Below are 19,213 nucleotides of genomic sequence, written 5' to 3' on the forward strand. Positions count from 1 at the left end.
GATTGAATTAAGTATGAAATAAATGCAATGCCATTACAAAACTGAAAACAGTTCAATCAATTTAAAGAAAATAGGGAATTTTTTGATCTGTTTTTTTTCCAGAGAATTCACTGATTAAAATTTTTAACATGCAAATTTACCCTATTGAATAGCACTAAATTAAGAAAAGATTTTTTGTTTGTTTTGCAGCTGTAGTTGTTAAAAGTAATTTGTAACTTTTTCTCTCAAGGCTGCACAAATACTTTAGATAGCAAACCTTCCTGGCATTGATGTTAGAAGCAAGCAGGGAGGCATGAAAGACTCGCCACCTCCTAGTAGGTTTTTAAAAGTGCATTTTGAGCAATTTATTGTTTACTATAGTGTCCTTCTGGTGAACGTGAGTAACCTTGTTATATATTATTTCATAACAATTAGATTTGGATGCTGAATAACATCTGTAAGTTTGAGCAGAGGCAACAGACATTTGTCAGAGCAAGTAATTGAGTGAAATGGTTTAATGATTACTTACTTTGGAATCAATAAGATGGACTGTCTCTTCCAATTTTTTACACTCCTAATTATCTGTGAATGGAAAGGGCTCCAGTGCTAACTAACCTTGGAGGGGAAAGTAGTGTGGATAAAATGTTATAACAACTTGAAGTTCAGTTGTTTTGGGTGCACCGCTGCTGTTTAATGTCAGGAGGCAGGTAGGAGAGAGGGATGGGGTGTTGTAATAGTTGATAGTGTGAGGATTGGAGGGAGGGAAGTGTGGGGAAGCAGGGCAATTGGAACCAGTTTATAACAAATAGTTACTCAGGCGGCACGGTAGTGTAGCGGTTAGCGCGACGCTATTACAGCGCCAGCGATTGGAGTTTGATTCCCGTCGCTGTCTGTAAGGAGGTTGTACGTTCTCCCGTGTCTGTGTGGGTTTCCTGCAGGTGCTCCAGTTTCCTCCCACATTCTAAAGACGTACAGGCAGGTTAATTTGGGGCTTAAAATGGGCAGCGCGGACTCGTTGGGCTGAAAGGGCCTGTTACCACGCTGTAAATAAAATGTAAAAATTTAATTTAAAAATGTAAGGAAGTTACAATTTAGAAGCACATTTGAGGAGTGTTCAGGAAGGAGGAATATGAGAAGGTATTAGATAATTAAGATTTTGGCAGATTCATACGGCAGTTGGCAGTCGAAGGCATACACACAATGGGACAAATGATCTTCTGCTGCTGTGGCTTGACTAGGAATTTCTAACAAGTCTTAGATAAAATGTATGTTCGCTGACAAATTCAACCAATACTACTACTACTTCCTAAAGTCAGGACAATAATTCAGGGGATCTTTGAATTGAGTGAGTTTTCTTAATCTATTTCATTACACATAAAATTAGAGAGTTTTACTTTGTGCTAAAAGCCAATGCTGAAATATTCTGCAGACTTTCCAAAAGTTTCCCCACATCTGTCTTAATAGATAGAAATACACAAACTGAAGACACATGAAATTGCTAAAGATCCGGATTTGACGCTTGGAAGGAATCTGTACGGAGATCAGCAGGGATCCACTGGAGATCAAGGAGACCGAACTGCAGATCCAACAGGAAAATGGAAGCCGAGAGTTACACTGACCCTGCGGATAGCTACATTTTGGAGAGAAACTATGAGTTTTGTGGACGTAAGCTATGGATCAGCCAGAGCACTGATTCCATGCTCTCATCTTCTAGTTTTATATGGGATGCTGTAAGTATAATAATCTGCTTTCATAGACATAAGAAAGAAAATACTAAAGAAAATACTAGATCAATAGGCATGTGATCTATATTGCATGTTTTTACAAAGAAAACTATACTTCTGAAAAATGATACAGAATCATATTGCATTTAAATATTCAAAAGCACTGTATCGCACAGAGCTAGACAGTGGGTTAGAGAGAGACGCTTGTAGCTTTGGATTGTTCAGTGCCTTTGTCTTATTGAAGGATTTAGCGGAGTAAAGCTTGTTGAGTGGCGAGGTCTTAAAAACTGCTGATATTTCCTCTGCAGGCAGCCTCACACTCAACTGGTCTGACCTTTCTGTACTCTGCTTTCTGTACCCTTCCAATGAAGCTGAATGGAAGCTCAAGGAACATAACCTCAATTTTGATTTGGCCCTTTTGTAATCTTCTAAACTCAAGTTCAATGACTTCCTTACCCATTCACTGGATGTGGGTATCTCAGATCCTAAATAATTGTTTTCAGAGAGTAATAGTTAATAGTGATTTTGCTGTTGCCATTCACCCTTTATCTTTTATCTCCTATGTCTCTCATTGGCATTCCCTTTTGCCTTGCACATTCATTTCTTTTTGTTTAATCCCTCTTGCCTTCCACCAAAACACCTTCCCATTATTTCTTCTTTCTATTCACCTCTTTCCCTGCCTTGAACTTGTTTAAAGCCTGTTACATTAACTATTTCCAGTTCTGGTAAAAGGTCATTGAATTGAAATGTTGACTGTGTCCACAGGTGCTCTGAGTATTTCCAGTGCTATTTGTTTCTATTTAACCCACAGAGAGTTGTGCTTCTCTGTTTCAAGAGAATTTGGGAGCACCAAGTGTGTGTGGATGGTTTTGCCCACCTGCGCATCTTTGTATCAGCTGAAACTACCAAGGCTACTGTTGTGGACAGGGACCTAGTACTGCTGACTCTTCCATCAGATAACCCACACACCTGACTTGCTACTGCTGAATCAGTATTCCCTCCATGGATGCTGCCTGACCTACTGAGTTCCTCCAGCACTCTTTGGGTATTGCTCCAGGTTCCAGCATCTGCAGAATTTCTTGTGTCGCTGAATCACAGTGATTCTTTATGCTACTATCCTTGTGTAAAACTCCAGTGACGTTTGGCAAGGATATATTGTGAAGGCCTTATGTGGACAAAGGTGTAATGCGAAAGGGAAAATGTGTTCTTGGATCCAGGCTTAAGGCCCATTTAGTGTTAAGTTAATTTATTTCAGTTGGAATTGTATTAAGAAAGCCACAATAACGATTGATATCTTGGACTAGGAAAAGGAAATTCAACTGAGAGTTCCTGATCAGCATTGAGGTTGGCACTGCTGCACAGTGTATAGGAATATGTAGAAGTTATAACATGAAGTAGGAAGCTGGCCATTCATTCCAGCCCGTCCACATCCCCATTTTTCTCCGAAAAAGAAAACAGTTCTAATTAGATTTAACCATCCTGTTCTTTTAATCATTTATCTAATCTTAAATGTTGATGGTTTCTGTATAAACTTCTCACCCCACCTTCTTCAGAATACTCGATGAATAAGTTACTCCTGCTCTCTGCTTTACATGTCTTACTTTTAAACTTGTCTCCATGGGCCCTGTTGTGGAAACCTTAACTACAGGAAAGAATTTGTTTCTGTCTACTCCATCTCACTCTTTTGGAATTTTAAACATTCCTGATATCTCTGCTCATCATATAAGGAGAGAAATACACTGACATCTGACATCATATAAGGAGAGGAATAGGCTTGTAATACGATCCCCCCATACACTCAAATAGTTTTCCTGGATGTGCATCAAGCTCTGGGAAGAAAAAATCTGAGTGAGGTACTTGAAAGGAACCATATAACCCCAACAGATCATCGGAAACATGGATGATGAAAGAAGATAAGCACTGAATGTGAAGCAAGCATTGAGCTCTTCTCCACTGACCAGAAAGAAAAGTTATTGATTGAACAATATGGAAAGTAGTAAAAGTTATTGAACCTGATCAGTTGACCAATACCAATTCAAGGTTTACTTTCAATGTTTATGTTCTGCCATTAAGACATTATCTGAATATTACACTCTATCATACTTTGTAAGTATATCAGTGAACCGTAGTGATAGAAGGTGGTTACTGTCAGAATCTTGAATTCACTTCTGCTTATCGAACTTCAGCTTTTTGGCCATTGACCTCTACAGTTTAGACATGGATTCAATAAGGATTTCGGTGCAGGTTTATTTTGAATACTGAATGTAATCCTACAATGAGATTCGTGACTGAGAAGCAACATATGGAAGGTACATTCTTCCCCATGTAGAAAGGTGGAGAGGAAGCACTGAAAAATATATTAATTAAAAAATATACATGTATTCATTTAATGGCAGCTGGGTCACGGCTAGTATTTATTGCCTTTGCAAAGGTGATGGTGAGCCATTTTCATGAAACACTGTAGTCCTTCTGGCCAAGGCATTTCCACAGGGCTGTTGGGAAGGAGTTCCAGGAGTTAGACCCAGCAACAATGAAAAACCAGTGATATATTTCCATATCAGGTTGGTGTGAGGCTTGAAGGAAAATCTGAAGGTGGTGTTCCCATGCACCTGCGGCCCTTGCACACTTGGTATTAGAAGTTGAAGGTTTGGGAGATGCTTTTGTGGAAGCCTTGTGTTTTGTAGATGAAACTTACTCCAGCCACTATTTGCAAATGGTGGAGGGAATGAATATTTAGGGTGATGGATGGGATGAAAATCAAGTGAGCTGCTCTGTCATGGATGGTGTTGAACTTCTTAAGTGTTGTTGCAGCAGTTCTCATCCAAACAAGTGGGGAATATTCCAACACACTCCTATCTTGTGTCTTGTAGATGATGGAAAGGCTTTGGGTTGTTGGATGAAGGGCTCACCACAGGATCCCTAGCCTCTGACCTGCACTGGCAGCTGGTCCAGTTTGGTTCCTAGTTGATGGTGACCAAGGTGTTAATGGTGGGGAATTTGGTGATTCCCCCAAGGATAGTTGGTTAGGCCCCACCTTTTGGAGATGGCTATTGACATAAATGTTACTTGCCACTTATCAGCCCATGTCTGAATGTTTTCAAGATCCTGTTTCACACAGGCGTGGACTACTTCATTTGCTGAGGAACTTTCAATGTGAACATTGTACAAGCACCAGCCAATATCCCCTTTCTGACGTTATGATGGAAGGAAGGTGATTGATGAGGCAGCTGAAGATAGTTAGGCTGAGGCCACTGGTCTGAGGGATTCCTGCAGTGGCCTGGGATGATTGATCTCTAACAATCAAATTCATCTTCCAGTGTGCCAGGTATGACTGCAGCCATTAGAGTGCTTCCTTCTTGACATTCAGATCTATAAAGTTTCCTTGATGTTCAAATGCTGCCTTGGTGTCAAGGATGTTCCATTTCCCCTCACCTCTGGAATTCAAATCTTTGGTCCATGTTAGAATATAGCTGTGATGTGGTAGGCTGCTGTATGGTCCTGGCATTATCTGAATGGTGAACAAGTTATAGATAAATAAATGCCACTTGATAGCACTATCAATGGCAGCTTCCATCACTTGACTGATGATTGAAAGGAGACTGATTGGCCAGCAATTGGCTCGATTGGATTTGTCTTCCTTTTGAGAACAGGATGCAGCTGGGAAATTATACACATTGTCGAATAGATGCTAGTATTGCAAATGAACTCATGCAGCTTGGCTAAAGGAGTGGAAGGCTCTGGAGCATGGATCTTATTTACTATAACCTGGATGTTGAAAAATCTACTGGAGTTTTGAAGAGTGAGCGGGGACTTGATTGAAACATACAAGATACTGATGGGTCTTGAAAGGGTGGATATGGGGAAGATGTTTCTTCTCATAGGAGAATCTAGAATTATGGGATACTGTTTAAAAAATAAGAGGTCACCCACTTAAGATAGAGATGAGGCAATTTCTTGTTCTCTCAGAGATTCATGAGAATTGGAACTCTCTTACTCAAAGGACTGAGGAGACACGAGTTTGGAATACTTTTAAGCCAGAGTGAGATGGGTTCTTGTAAAGCAAGGCTGTGAAAAGTGACTTGGATTGGCTGAGAATTTGGAGTTGAAGTTGCAATCCGATCAGCCGTGATTTTACTGAATGGCTGAGTGGGCTCAGGGAGCTGAGTGGCTTACTCTGTCCTAATTTGGATGTTCATTTACTTGTATGGTTTTTGCAATATCCATTATTGATAATGTTCAGTGAATTGAATTGGCTGAAGACTAGTTTCTGTGATGGTAGCCCCCTCAGCCAGAAGCTGAGATAGATCATCCATTTGGCACTTCAGGCTGAATATAGTTGTGAATGTTTTGGCCTTATCTTTATCATTCACATGCTGGGGCCTGCCATTATGGAGCATGGGATGTGACTGGAACTTCCCCCTCCTATTTGATTGTCCACCACCTTCATCTCTGGATGTGGCAGGACTGCAAAGCTTTGATTTGATCTGTTGGTTGGGAGATCACTATGTCTATTGCAATTTGTTTTTGCTGTTTGACTCTAATTATATTGCCTTTCCTCAACCTTGGGTGATTCACCGCCAAATGTTACAATGATCAGTGGTTAGATTGTTCATTAAATCTGGTTCATTAATTATTAATTCTCAGACGTATTGTTATAGATGACAATCCTAAACATGCTCCAGAAATTTACTGTCTGTCAGACATAAGCTGTCTGTTTATCCATAAGAAATTTAAAAATATCTCATTAAAACCAATCTGCCTTTACTACATGTGTGTCTAATTTCTGCATCTCTGTATTCTGCCCCTTCACATCTGCTGGCAAAGGGCATGTGCTCAAATTCCAGTCTTTAAGTCCTTCTCAATTTCTCATCATTACATAAAGTCTCCATTGCCAGCTTAACTCTTTTTAAAAACTGTTTCATCATTGAAGTGATTTCTTTGATAGATATAAATGATTTGGTATTACAGTACAGAGTAAACTTTTTTAAAATGCGGTTTGTGGACGTGAGGCAAACTGTATTGTAATCAATGTCAATATCAATTAGAGAGGGTAGCAGGATAGATTGAGAATGCGATGGAATTGAATTCAGCAAAATGATGGCAAAAGGGGTGAGAAGAGGAAATGAAAACTTAATGGTACCGTTAAGTGTGCAGGATGAGAGTGAGTGGAGGGAGGTGGTGAGGGAGGTGTGATTTATGTGCATAGATCTTTGAAAGCAGCCAGACATATCAAGAGAGTAATTAGCAAATTATGTGGGACATTGGACTAAATGAAGTTATGCTGTACCTTTATAAATCCTAACTAGAATACTGTACCCAGTTTTAGTGACCACAGTTTTGGAAGGAGATGAATGTCCTTGAGGGGGTGCAGAGGACATGTACCAGAATAGTCTCAGAGGTGAGACATTTTAGCTGCTAAGGTTAAGTTGGCGAAGCTGGTGCTATTCTCCTTGGAGAAAAGGAGATTGAGGGGAAATTTGGTAGAGGTGCACAAGATTATGAGATGAGGTAGACAGCAAAAAATTTGTTCCCAAGTGCTGGGGTACAAGAACAAGGGAACAAAGATTTAAGCTTTCTGGGCATGAGATAGATGGGGAATATGAGGAAGAATTTTTTTTTGCACATAGAATGACAATAACCCGGACTTGCTGCCGACTTGAGTACAGGAAGTGGAGACAATCAATGACTTTAAAAATTAATTGGATAGACACTTCAGGGTAATAAATTTGTAAAGTAATGAGGGAATTAGACCAACTGGATTGTTCTTAAAAGAGCCAGCATGGACTCTGTGGGCCAAATGGTCTCCTCTGCCACAATAACCATACATGACATCCTTAATCACCAAAGGTGCTCTTCTCCTCCTGTAATTTTCTGTATATTTCCTGTAAAACCTGTAACCTGATATGTTTAGTTGCCAACCCTGACCACCTTCCAGCCATGTCATAGTAATGGCCACCAGTTTTAACTTCCAAGCTGAACTTGCGCCATGATTCATTCAATTTCGACTTGTGTTTGTGCCTTTGTATGAAGAACTTATCTAACCTATCTTTCTGCTATAATGTTTACCTCACACATTTCCCATTCCTCTCCTATTTTAATTATGTTGCAGCTTTTAGTTTTTCCTGTAGCTGGAGTCCATAAAGCACAATTTCTGACTTGATTTACTTTCCTTCCTTTCATTAGTTTTAGAAGTGTTGTGATTACTTTTCAACCCCGAGACTCCCTTGCTTTACTTTACTCAAAGTTCTTGAGACAGCAGCAAGAGCTATTATTTCAACCAATACATCCTGCCTTTAAGGTTATTTTTTCTTTTAATTAATTTATGCAACATGGAAGTCATTTGCAAAACCTATGTTTAGAGTCCATCCCTATTGTCCTTGAGCCAAGTGGCTTCATAGCCCTTTTTAGAGGACATTTAAGAGTGGATCTTGAGTTACATAAGGCCAGACCTTGTAAGGATAGCAAATTTATTTATCTAATCCACATTAATGAAAGGATGGTTTTCTACCAACAATGTGGTAATTTTATTATGATCATAACTGATACCAGCTATTTATTCTGGATTTATTCAATTCATTGAATTTAAAATCCCCAGCTGTTGTGGTGGGAATTAAACTTGTATCACCATACCTTGTCCTCTGGTCCTCTAGTCTCGTGGCATAACTACTGCACTAATGTAATAATGATGAGCCATCATGCGAATACCCATTTCACCTGCCACATCTTTGTTTGCATGTTGGTCTTGTATTGCCTCAAATCAACTTCAAAATTAATTACTTCTAACATTGTCATATTTTTCAGGGTCTCGCTCTTTGTCAGTATTTTGAAAAGCAGAGAATAATCTTTTCTGGCATGAAGGTGATTGAACTGGGTGCAGGCACTGGAATAGTGGGAATCTTGGCAGTCCTACTGGGTAAGTTTAAGGAGTTTAAATGTATGATTTCCTTTCTCTCTAAGTAGGTGAAGATTAAGCCTTCTTGGCAACAAATTGGGATAATTTTCATTTCTTTACCATGAGAAATAGAAGCAGATTTTACACTTATTTCCATTCCCATTCAAGCACTATCTTAACCAGCACTCTGTTAACTTTAAAAATTCTCTGGCAATTTGCCAAGCACATAATTTAATGAGACATTGAATCTGTTTACTTTATTGACAAAGCAGTCATCCCATTCACTTGTCTTCTGTATTCATACAGTCATAAAATCATACAGCATGGAAACAGGCCCTTTGACCCCGCCACAGCCAGCCGACCATAAAGTACCCATTTACATTAATCCCATTTTATTCTCCTCACATTCCAATCAACTCCCCTCAGTTTTTACCACTCACCTGCACACTAGGGGCAACTTTTAGTGCCAGTTAACTGACCAATCTGCCCATCTTTGCAAACCAGAACACTGGAGGAAACTCATGCAGTCACAGGGAGAACAGACAGGATCCAGGGAGGAATGATGGTGGTTAATACTCTGAGCCTTTGGGAAGAGAAGTCCTTAGACAGCATGGGTAAACTAACAGAAATTTCTGTGGAAGATGTTGGAGGTGGGATGGCATTAAAATGTAACAAAGCCCAGGGTCATTTGTCAAAGTGTATGAGTCTGCTTGCATTAAGCTACTATTTCATCAAGAGGAAATATCATCGGATCACCAGCTAAATGTGCTTCTGAGCTTCACATCAATGGCAGTGCCCTGGGGAAGAAGCCAGCCACTCAAATGATGACCTGAGCATTTCTGGATATACAAGCGCTACCAGTTCATCAGGACTATTATGGTATTTAACTTGTACAAATACTGACCCATTAACATCAAACTGAGGGGAAGTGGTTGTTGAGTCAGATAGATGCCAAGAGTAATGCACTGAGCATTTGTTAGAATGAGGACCTGGGAATACTAGAGTTAGTATGTGCTTTTTCTGATTTGAAGGTCACCCTTGATAATGGCCACCCTTGGCTGTGGAGCCTTGGGATCTAGTTCAAATGAGCTTCTGATATGAATTTTAGTCTTTCATCAGTGTATCTGATTAGAAGCTCAATCAATAACCAAGCTGGTGCAAAAGTAGAGTGCTTTTGCTTTTGATTCTGTTTGAGGAATGTTTGGTAAAATAAATACGACATACACATAGAGTTCTGAATTTGTTCATGCATGCATTTTCAACTTGTAGACTTTGCATAATGAAAATGTGGTATCACACCTCTTGAAGGATTCTGGCAAAAGTCTTTGGCTGTGTGGGCATGGGAAGGGAAAAGGCAGGTGTGAATGATCTATGGCCCCACTTAGTGCAGCATCCTCTCAGTACTGCAATTGATAGAGATGCTGTGCTTTAGATCAGACATTAAACTTTGGTGCCATTGGCCTTCTCTGGTAAAAGATACCATAGCATTATTTTTAAGAGAGAAATTATCCCCAGTGTCCTGGCAAATAAACCTTAATCCAGATCATTATCATGTTGCTGTTTGTTCAAGTTTGCTGTGTGCAAAATGGCTACACATCAAAAGTAGTTCATTGGCTGTAAAATGCTTTGTGATGTCCTGAAGTTGTGAAAGGTGCTGCATAAAGACATGATTGTTTTTAAAATCCTCACATAGAAATCATTTCTGCTTAATGCTAGAATATTCCCCCGGACGAGGATGGGAAATGTATCAATGAACACCATTATAGACTGAGGCTCGACCTTCAGAATTCTCTCATATTTGGCTCTTTGGCAATTTAACCTCTGTGTAAAGCCCACACAGACTGGCCTATGTACAGTGGTCATGCTCCAAAAATGCCTGTTGAGGTTTTCCCTGGGAAAGGGGCCTGTGAGTGGATGTCAGCCAACAACTAAATAAATAATAACTGGTTTATTATTGTCACATGCACCGAGGTACAGTGAAAAACTTTATATTGCATTCCATCCATAGAGATCATTTCATTATAACAGTGCATTGAGGTAGTACAAGGGAAAACAATAACGGAATGCAGAATAAAGTGTTAGAGTTACAGAGGAAGTGCAGTGCAGGTAGACAATAAGGTGCAAGGCCATAATGAGGTAGATTGTGAGGTCAAGATTCCATTTTATCGTATTATTGGGCCTTTCAATAGTCTTATAACAGTGGGATAGAAGCTGTCCTTGAGTCTGGTGGTATGTGCTTTTGTATCTTCTGCCCAATGGATCTATAGGTCAACACTGGGCTATCACAAGACCACTGATTCAGTCACTAGCAGGCTCAATGACTTACGTCTGGGCTGCAGGGGTCAGCATAAACCTGAGATGGTATTCATTCACTATTTCCTTTAGAAGGTATTTTTTTCCCTTTTTATAACCAAGGTTCAGGACTGGATTGTTATGTAGCTTAGATGTGTCATTATGTTTTTCAGGAGGAGATGTAACAATTACAGACCGACCAAATGTGTTAAAACAAATAGAACATAACGTTGCAGCCAGCATTCCTGCTTCCTTCAGAAATCGGGTAAATATCCGTGCCCTATCGTGGGGTCTTGATCATACTCAGTTTCCTACTGACTATGATTTCATCCTGGGTGGGGAAATTGTCTACTTTGCAAAGACGTATCCTTTATTATTAAAGACTCTACAGCATCTCAGCAGCGAAAGAACTATCATTTACCTCTCTTCCAAAATGTGGCAGGACTTTCAGATCAACAGCTTCTATGAAGAAATTCTACCAAAGCATTTTAATTGCCAACTAGTTAACAGAAATGAAGAAGATGATATCAACGTGTACAAAGTAACCAAAAAAATTCCAAGTTCTGGGAATCAGCCAGTAACCTAAAAAGAAAAGTCTGTTTATCACATTATAAGACTCTTGGGATTCCTAAGGATGTTTATTCTAACATTATCCACAGAAAAAGTCAGTTTGAAGAAATATTTCTTTGACTTCTTTTATTTCATCTGCTTTTCTCTGGATTTTGGACTTTTCTCCACTCTGTCTCCTGAAGGTATGAGGGTTGCAGGTGGCTACAGCTGTCTGGTATATGACCCAAGGCCCATTCTTCACATCTGAGACTAGGCTGTGGAATTTGACCATGAGACAAATCTGTTACAGCCATTATCTAACATTCTGATCTCACATCAGTTATGCCAGTACACAGAGTCACAGTCACAGTGACTGGTTTTGGGAATACTCCTGATTTTATTTTCCTCCGGCAACTTTGAAACTCACCAAAATGGTCTAATTATCTGCCTTGTTGAGATTAGCTTTCAACTTATTGCTCACTCATTAAATTTGAGGCTTTATTAATTTATACGCAGAGGCAATTTTCAGCAACATGGTAATTAATGAAACCAATAGAATGGAGAGGTCTGCTGAAGTTCTAGTTTCCATATTATTAAAAAATGGGTATAGAGGCAGAGGTGCAAATTAAATTCAGGAACGATACCAGAATTGCAGGGTTATACCAGGAGACACACCTTTGGCAGCCCTTTTGTTGCCTCCACCTATCACCTCCTGTCACCCTTCTCTTCTCCATCTGCCTATCAACACCTCCTCACCTGGATCCACATATCACGTGCCAGCTTTTGCTCCATCCCTTCCCTTCATCTCTTTATACTGGCTATCTCCCCTCTACCTTTCAGTCCGGATGAAGGGTTTCGACCTGAAACGCCAACTGTCCGTTTCCCTCCACAGGTGCTGTCTGACCCATTGAGTTCCTGCAGCATTTTGTTTGTTGCAGGGTTATACCTATTAGGAGAACTTGATCAGATTGGGGCTCTTTATTCTGGAAAAGAAAAAACTGAGAGGTGGCCTGATAGGGGTGGTTAAGGAGATGGAAGAGTTTTACAGGGTAGACTTAAAGAGGTCATGGCTAAGATAGTCGAAAATAAATTCAATAGGAATTCAGGAGAAACTTCCTCACCTAGATAGGGATTAAGATGTGGAACACTTTGCCACATGGAGTGGTGTGACCACTTGCATTGTTGCATTTGGGGAAAAGGTAACTAAACATGGGGGAAAGTGAAGAAGGGTAGGAGGAAGCCTGTGTGGAGCACAAAGATCAACATTGAACTCTTGGGCCAAGTAGCATGTTTTACTGCAGTAAATATTATGTAATGAAATAATACCTTCTGTTAGAGTAATGTGGCAGCTTTCGTCCTTGTGCTGCAAAACAATATACAGTATATTTGGATTAGGAAACTAACAGAAAGTAGCAGAAAAATGATTGCAAGTCTACAGAGAGTGTTTCTGAACAAAAACAGGGATTTGAGATTTAAAGTCTGGAAAGAACCTGCTTAATGATGGATCTCATCAAAGTGTACAACAGAGTAAATTATTGGGATAAAAAGCAGAAGACAAAGCTGTGCTAGTATTGTAAAGCAGAAGGCAAAGCTGAAAATGATCAAACAATGTGTAGAAAAGACATCAGGAAAATTACATCTCACAAATGTCTGGAATAGTCCACCATCAGGATAATAAAATCAAAGACGCAGAATTATCTGTGATGAATGAGTTCTTCAACAATGTAGACGAGACATGAATTACAAATAATCCTTTCTCATGTGCCACAGCGGAATGTCCTTCTAATTGCTGAGTTTACGGGAGATTTTACACAATGTTAATCAAATTTGAGAACTGAGTTTCTTTAAACTTACCAACTTTTCCATGTTTTTCTGCTGAAAACTCTGAATCTAAGGAACATTGTAATAAAAAGTGCCAATGATATATTCATGTCTATGTGGCTTTTCTTGCTTAAAAGTATTCATCAGAAAATTGAGTGTGCATCTGGGATAACATGATTGTGTGGAAAATATTGCAATACTGTACCAAGATCCAAAGGTTCTGTCCACACCAATTAAGACCAGGAACTGCAGCTAATTTTTATTCAATCCCAAATCTTGGAGCACAAAGATTTTTTATCACCTAAACTGCAAAATTCAGCTAATGTAGCTCAGACCCAACATTAAATTCAGGGTCCTCGTACCCTCTATATACGTACCAGATAGAGTGGTGTATTGTCTTCAGAAATGAAATGTTTCATGTAATCTTTTTACCTTGTTTGCAAGACATCTTTCTATTTCTCATTTTGGCTGCCTCAAGTCTTAGTGACATATCAGTGAACAAACTGATCTATTGTCATCATTACTGTGTTTTCCATGTTATTTACTCTCATGTTAATGGAAACTATTAATGAACTGCTGTGGGTTGTAATATTTTGTACATAAAGATCAGTCAGTTTAGTATTCAAGATTAATATAAAATCATGTATTGACTTCCTGAAAATAGAAAAATGGACTAATAACTTTGTAAATGTTATAAAACTTGCTCAACCCAATAAAGAAAAAATAAAATGATTGCACAACCCAATCTTATTAAAAAGCACAATTATATTTTCTATTTTCCACTTATTCTAATTTACAAAGATTGGTCCAAAATGGTATTTTATTGGGCTACATCTATGTTTGTATTTGTTGTGACTGTGAACTGAGGCACTGGAGAGACACTAAAGCTGGTTGATGTAAAGGGTCTTTATTCATCACTAAAAGCAGGCTTTCTCCTGGAGACCCTCTCAGTAGAGTCTCCTGAACTCAAAGTACATCAAGCTTTTATACTATTGAGAACAAAGATAACAGCAGGTGATTCAATACAATAGCTACAATTACATTGTTTACTTTAACATTCTCAGTCTGACAAATGGTTCCATTCACTTATTTATTCACAATGAGAGCACACTGTAACTAACAAGACATCTGAATGTTCAAGTACCTTTGCTGGGACAAAATAATTCACAGGGATGGTCTAAAAGCTTCTGAGGACAGAGAACCCAGACACCCAAGATTAGCATTGTGAGGGCTAACTCTCTGGCTACACAAGTATCCTAATTATTGATAGACAGAGCAAATCTGCCGATAGCCATGTTTGATATGCTGGTCTGGAATTTTCCTTGATCTCTATCAAAATGATGCATGTTAATGGCAATATTCTTAGCAGTGTGGAACAACAGAGGGATCTTGGGGTCCAAGTTCATAGATCCATCAAAGTTGCTGTGCAAGTTGATAGGGTGGTTAAGAAGGCATATGGTGTGCTGGCCTTCATTAGTCGGGGGATTGAGTTCAAGAGCCGCAAGGTAATGTTGCAGCTCTACAAAACTCTGGTTAGACCATACTTAGAGTATTGTGTTCAATTCTGGTCACCTCATTATAAGAAGAATGTGGAAGCTTTAGAAAGGGTGCAGAGGAGAGTTACCAGGATGCTGCCTGGATTAGAGAATGTCTTATGAGGAAAGGTTGAGTGAGTTAAGGCTTTCCTCTTTGGAGCGATGCAGGATGAGAGGTGACTTGAAAGAGGTGTAGAGGATTATGAGGGGCATAGATAGAGTGGACAGCCAACACCTTTTCCCCAGGGCAGCAATGGCCAATACCAGAGGACTTCAGTTTAAGGTCAGAGGAGGAAAGTTTAGGGGAGATGTCAGGTAGGATTTTTACACAGAGAGTGGTAGGTGCCTGGAATTCACTGCCGGGGGTGATAGTAGAGGCTGATACAATAGGGATATTTAAAAGATTCTTAGATAGGCACATGGAAAAAAGTAAAATGGAGGGTTATGGGCTGTGTAGGAGGGAAGGGTTAGATTGATCAGAGAGTAGGTGATTATATAGGTCGGCACAACATCGTGGGCTGAATGGCTTGTACTGTGCTTACTGATTCTTTAAAATGGAAGTATAAAATGCTGGAAACACTCAACAGGTCAGACATCATCTCTGGAGAGAAGAACAGAGGGTCCATCTTTTACAAGGCCTTTTCTGAAATGCACAGAGAGCTGATTAAAACAAGTAGGTTTATTTTAAACATTATTTTAATTGTTGTATACTAAGGTGACTGAGAAATATGCAAAAATTATCAAGCCGTCAGTTTCTCACTTCAATTTGGCACTTTTATTTTGTCAGTACGTTTATTGTCTTTTTTTTAAATACAGTTGTCTTTTTTTTAAAAAAACAAGATTTTAGAAACACTTTCTGTGCACGATGTTAGCCCCAACTTCCTTGTACTCGCAGGCCGTGATCCACATCTGCTGGAAAGCTGACAGGGAGGAAAGGATGGAGCCTCCCATCCATACCGAGTATTTCCTCTCGGGCGGAGCGCACACCTTGACCGGGGTACCGGTGGGGACCATTTTGGTCATCTCCTTCAGCATCCTCTCGTCCATCCCCGGGAACAAGCTGGAACCTCCGGCCAGGATCACGTTGGCGTAGAGATCTCTCCTCAGGTCGATGTCACACTTCATGATGGTGTTGAAGCAGAGTTTATCAATGCCTGGAGCTTCGATGCCAATGTTGGCGGGGATGAAGAGGGTCTCCGGGCAGCGGAACCTCTGGTTGTGGATCTTGATGATCTGACCATCAGGCAGCTTGTAATCTTTCTCCACGTCGCAAGGTTTCTTGCACATTTCTGCTTGCGGGTCCAGAGCCACGTAGCACAGCCTCTCCTTGATGTCCCTCACTATCTCCTTCTCCGCTGTGCTGACGAAGGAGACCCCACTCTCGGTCAGGATCCTCACCAGATACTCGGTGAGGTCCCGACCTCCCACCTCCAGTCTCAGCACGGCGTGGGGCAAGCAGTAACCCTCGTAGATGGGTACCGTGTGGGTTACGCCGTCTCCACTGTCCATCACACACCCTGTGGTTCTGCCGGAGGCGTAGAGAGCCAACACCGCTTGGATAGCCACGTACATGGCGGGGACGTCGAAAGCCTCGAAGAGGATCTGGCACATCCTCTCCCTGTTGGCCAGTGGGTTCAGGGGAGCCTCGGTCAGCAGAGCCGGCCTCTCGTTTGACTTGATTTTCAAATCGTTGTCGTACACGTACCTCCAGATCTTGTCCATGTCATCCCAGGAGGTGACGATGCCGTGTTCCACCGGGTATTTGATGGACAGCACTCCTCTCTTGACTTGGGCTTCTTCGCCAATGTAGAAGTCCTTCTGGCCGGCTCCAATGATGAGTGCTTTCTGCCGAGGCTTGCCGATCATGTTGTTGAAGATCGAACGAGGTTCTTTATCTCCCGAGATGCCAGATTTGATCAGACCTGATCCGTTGTCGATGACTATGGCGGGTTGGAGATCCACCATCCTTGCCAGGGCCCGGGGAGTAGCCAACACACCTAACTCACACCAGCAAGACTGCACCAGAGATGTGCTTGCCAACGCTGCTTGAACCGCAATGAACTGATCACCCCTGAAGCCCCTGATTTAACATTTCTGTGAGGTTTCTCCCATCCAATTGTGACATTTTGGAATAATTATGAGGAAATAATCATTGGTGATCACTGTCGCGTCATCTAGCAACCACTCAGCGCAGTCACTTCAATGACAGCCTGTGGTCCTCTTACTGTTATCAGTGAGAATAATGAAGCACGCAGCTAAAGCGAAGTCGTCAATCCAACCACACGGCAACACGATTAATTAGTGTCCTGAAGAATGATCCTGACCCGAAATGTTGACCGCCTGCTTTTCTCCACGGATGCTGCCTGGCCTGCTGAATTCTTCCAGCACCATCGTGTTTTTCAACACTATTAATTATTCAACGATAAATTTAATGAGTAGATAGGTTTAGTACATTTTCATCCTTTGGACTTTATCTGAAATCGAAGACACGTTGGTGAATAGTTATTGCTTAATGTTAATACTGCTTTCTCCAGACCAGATTAATTCTTTTTTATATATAATTAAGGTAAGTATCATACGATTTTATATCTAGAGGCTATTCTGCTATCGTTGCAAAATTAATTAAACACATGTTTTACCTCTCGACATCGAGAATTTGACAGTGTTCTCTGATGTGTTCCCCCGTTGCCTCTCCCCATCTGGAAGGCGCTCTATCCCACATTAAGACCCCGGTTATACGCCAACGGAACTTGTCTGGTACCATTGGTGGAGACAATTAACAATTTCCTCTGTTCCCACAACTTTTCAAAATAGTTTACAATGAAATCCAAGAAAATGCTTACTTTATCAAACCATAGCTTCAGCAGCCTGTGGTTCTTAAAACACTTATGCTCAATTAGCTCAGTAAAAATTCCAGAATGCTTCGCAGAAGGACATGAAGGAAACATTGCCAGCAACATTTAGGGAGACACGGAGACAGATAAGCCAAAGCTCGATCAAAGGGATAGACTTCAAGGAGGAGGAATAGAGCCAGAGGGGTTAGTGAATGGAATTCAAGAGGATAGGAGTTTGCTTGTGGAGGGAGCATAGAGGATTAGGGATGCGAAAGAGACCAGGATTATATTCGGGAGTTCTTGGAGTATTGTAGGGGTGAAGCAGTTTACAGAGAGGGAGGCGTGAGGATAAGAAAGAATTTGAAAGCAAAAATGAGAATTTTAAGACTCAGAGGATTGTTGGACCAATGTAGGTGAGTGGGGGAATGGGAGATTGTGAACAGGACTAGTTGGGGCACAAGGAGCAGGGTTGTGGAAAAGTAAGTGCAAGCACAGGAACTGAAACCTGACCACCTCTGGACAGGCACATGAATCACATATTATACACATGCATGAACCTACGTAATAATTCTTAAGGACTGGTAGATGTGGTGGAACAATGCACCTTCTAGCACCCTGCCTTACACACATCTGTGGCTTGGGTAAGGCAAGAAGGTAGAAGGGCTCTCAGGAAAGCATTAGGATAATCAGGTTGAGATTTAATTCGGGGAAAATTTAAATTGCAGAAGAGCAGAGGCAAGAACAGATTTGGCCGATGTTACAGAAGCAGATACAGGTGGAGTTGGTGAAGGAGAGGAAATGTAGGCTCATGTGTGATGCACAATCAAGTAAGACCAACAGTTGTGAACTGTCTCATTCAGCCCTCTCATCCAAGCCAAGGAGAGGGGTGGAGCCGGTGGAGATAAAGCTTTTGGCAGGGACAATGGCTTCGGTCTTTCCAGTTTTTAGTTGGAGGAAATTCCTGCTCATCTTGTATTGGAAGTGAGATAGTGTGACAATCAGGCCCTCTGGAAGGATCGAGAGGGAAGGAGAGGTGGCGATAAGTGTCCTCTCTGTACATGCAGAACCTGCATTTTCAGGTGCTCAGGGAAATGAAAGGCTGTCCTAATTCATAAGAAAAATTCAGTGGCCCGCTAACATCAGCATTTCATTCAGATCTGCTGGTGTCTGCTTTAACTTCTTAATTTACAATAATTCCACATAATATGAGGACTTTTCAGCAGGAAAACCCGTAGAGCAACATTGCCACACAGTAGGCTCATAAGCAAAATTGAAGCCCATGGGATGAAATTATCCAGTACTCAGTGACCTTATTGAATGCTCAAGCAGGCTTAAAGGGCTGGGTGGCCAAGTACTGCTTCGAATTGGTGTGTAAATCATAGTGAATTTGGGGTGGGTGGAGTGGTTTGTATGAAGCATTTTGGATTAGCTGCCCTCAGGGAACTTGAGCTGTTGGCATTCCTGGCTACTGCTACTCCTGGCCCTCCTCCTCTAACCTGAAGCTGCTGCTCCTCCACTTCCTGCTGTACCAACTGTTGTTATTGATACCCTGCTTGGTGTGAAGGGCTGGGCCCTCATGATACCAGG

General features: G+C 40.9%; 2 protein-coding genes across 2 annotated transcripts; one reads left to right on the top strand and one right to left on the bottom strand.

Moving 5' to 3' along the window:
• Positions 1-1,574: 1,574 nt before the first annotated feature.
• On the top strand, positions 1,575-11,473 carry LOC127571886 (EEF1A lysine methyltransferase 3-like). The gene is made up of 3 exons (XM_052018633.1): positions 1,575-1,709; positions 8,505-8,616; positions 11,061-11,473. The coding sequence occupies exons 1-3, from the start codon at positions 1,575-1,577 to the stop codon at positions 11,471-11,473; spliced, it is 660 nt and encodes a 219-aa protein (XP_051874593.1).
• Positions 11,474-15,635: 4,162 nt separating this feature from the next.
• Positions 15,636-16,760, bottom strand: LOC127571966 (actin, clone 302-like). The gene has a single exon (XM_052018749.1). It carries the CDS (start codon positions 16,755-16,757, stop codon positions 15,636-15,638), a length of 1,122 nt encoding a protein of 373 aa, XP_051874709.1. The 5' UTR covers positions 16,758-16,760.
• Positions 16,761-19,213: the final 2,453 nt, after the last annotated feature.

This window comes from Pristis pectinata, chromosome 6, assembly GCF_009764475.1.
Source record: "Pristis pectinata isolate sPriPec2 chromosome 6, sPriPec2.1.pri, whole genome shotgun sequence".
Classification (NCBI taxonomy): Eukaryota; Metazoa; Chordata; class Chondrichthyes; order Rhinopristiformes; family Pristidae; genus Pristis; species Pristis pectinata.

Coding starts and splice junctions, on each gene's coding strand:
- LOC127571886 (XM_052018633.1), top strand. CDS start 1,575: ATGGAAGCCGAGAGTTACACTGACCCTGCGGATAGCTACATTTTGGAG. Junction 1,710..8,504: donor CTAGTTTTATATGGGATGCT/GTAAGTATAATA, acceptor CATATTTTTCAG/GGTCTCGCTCTTTGTCAGTA. Junction 8,617..11,060: donor AATCTTGGCAGTCCTACTGG/GTAAGTTTAAGG, acceptor TATGTTTTTCAG/GAGGAGATGTAACAATTACA.
- LOC127571966 (XM_052018749.1), bottom strand. CDS start 16,757: ATGGTGGATCTCCAACCCGCCATAGTCATCGACAACGGATCAGGTCTG.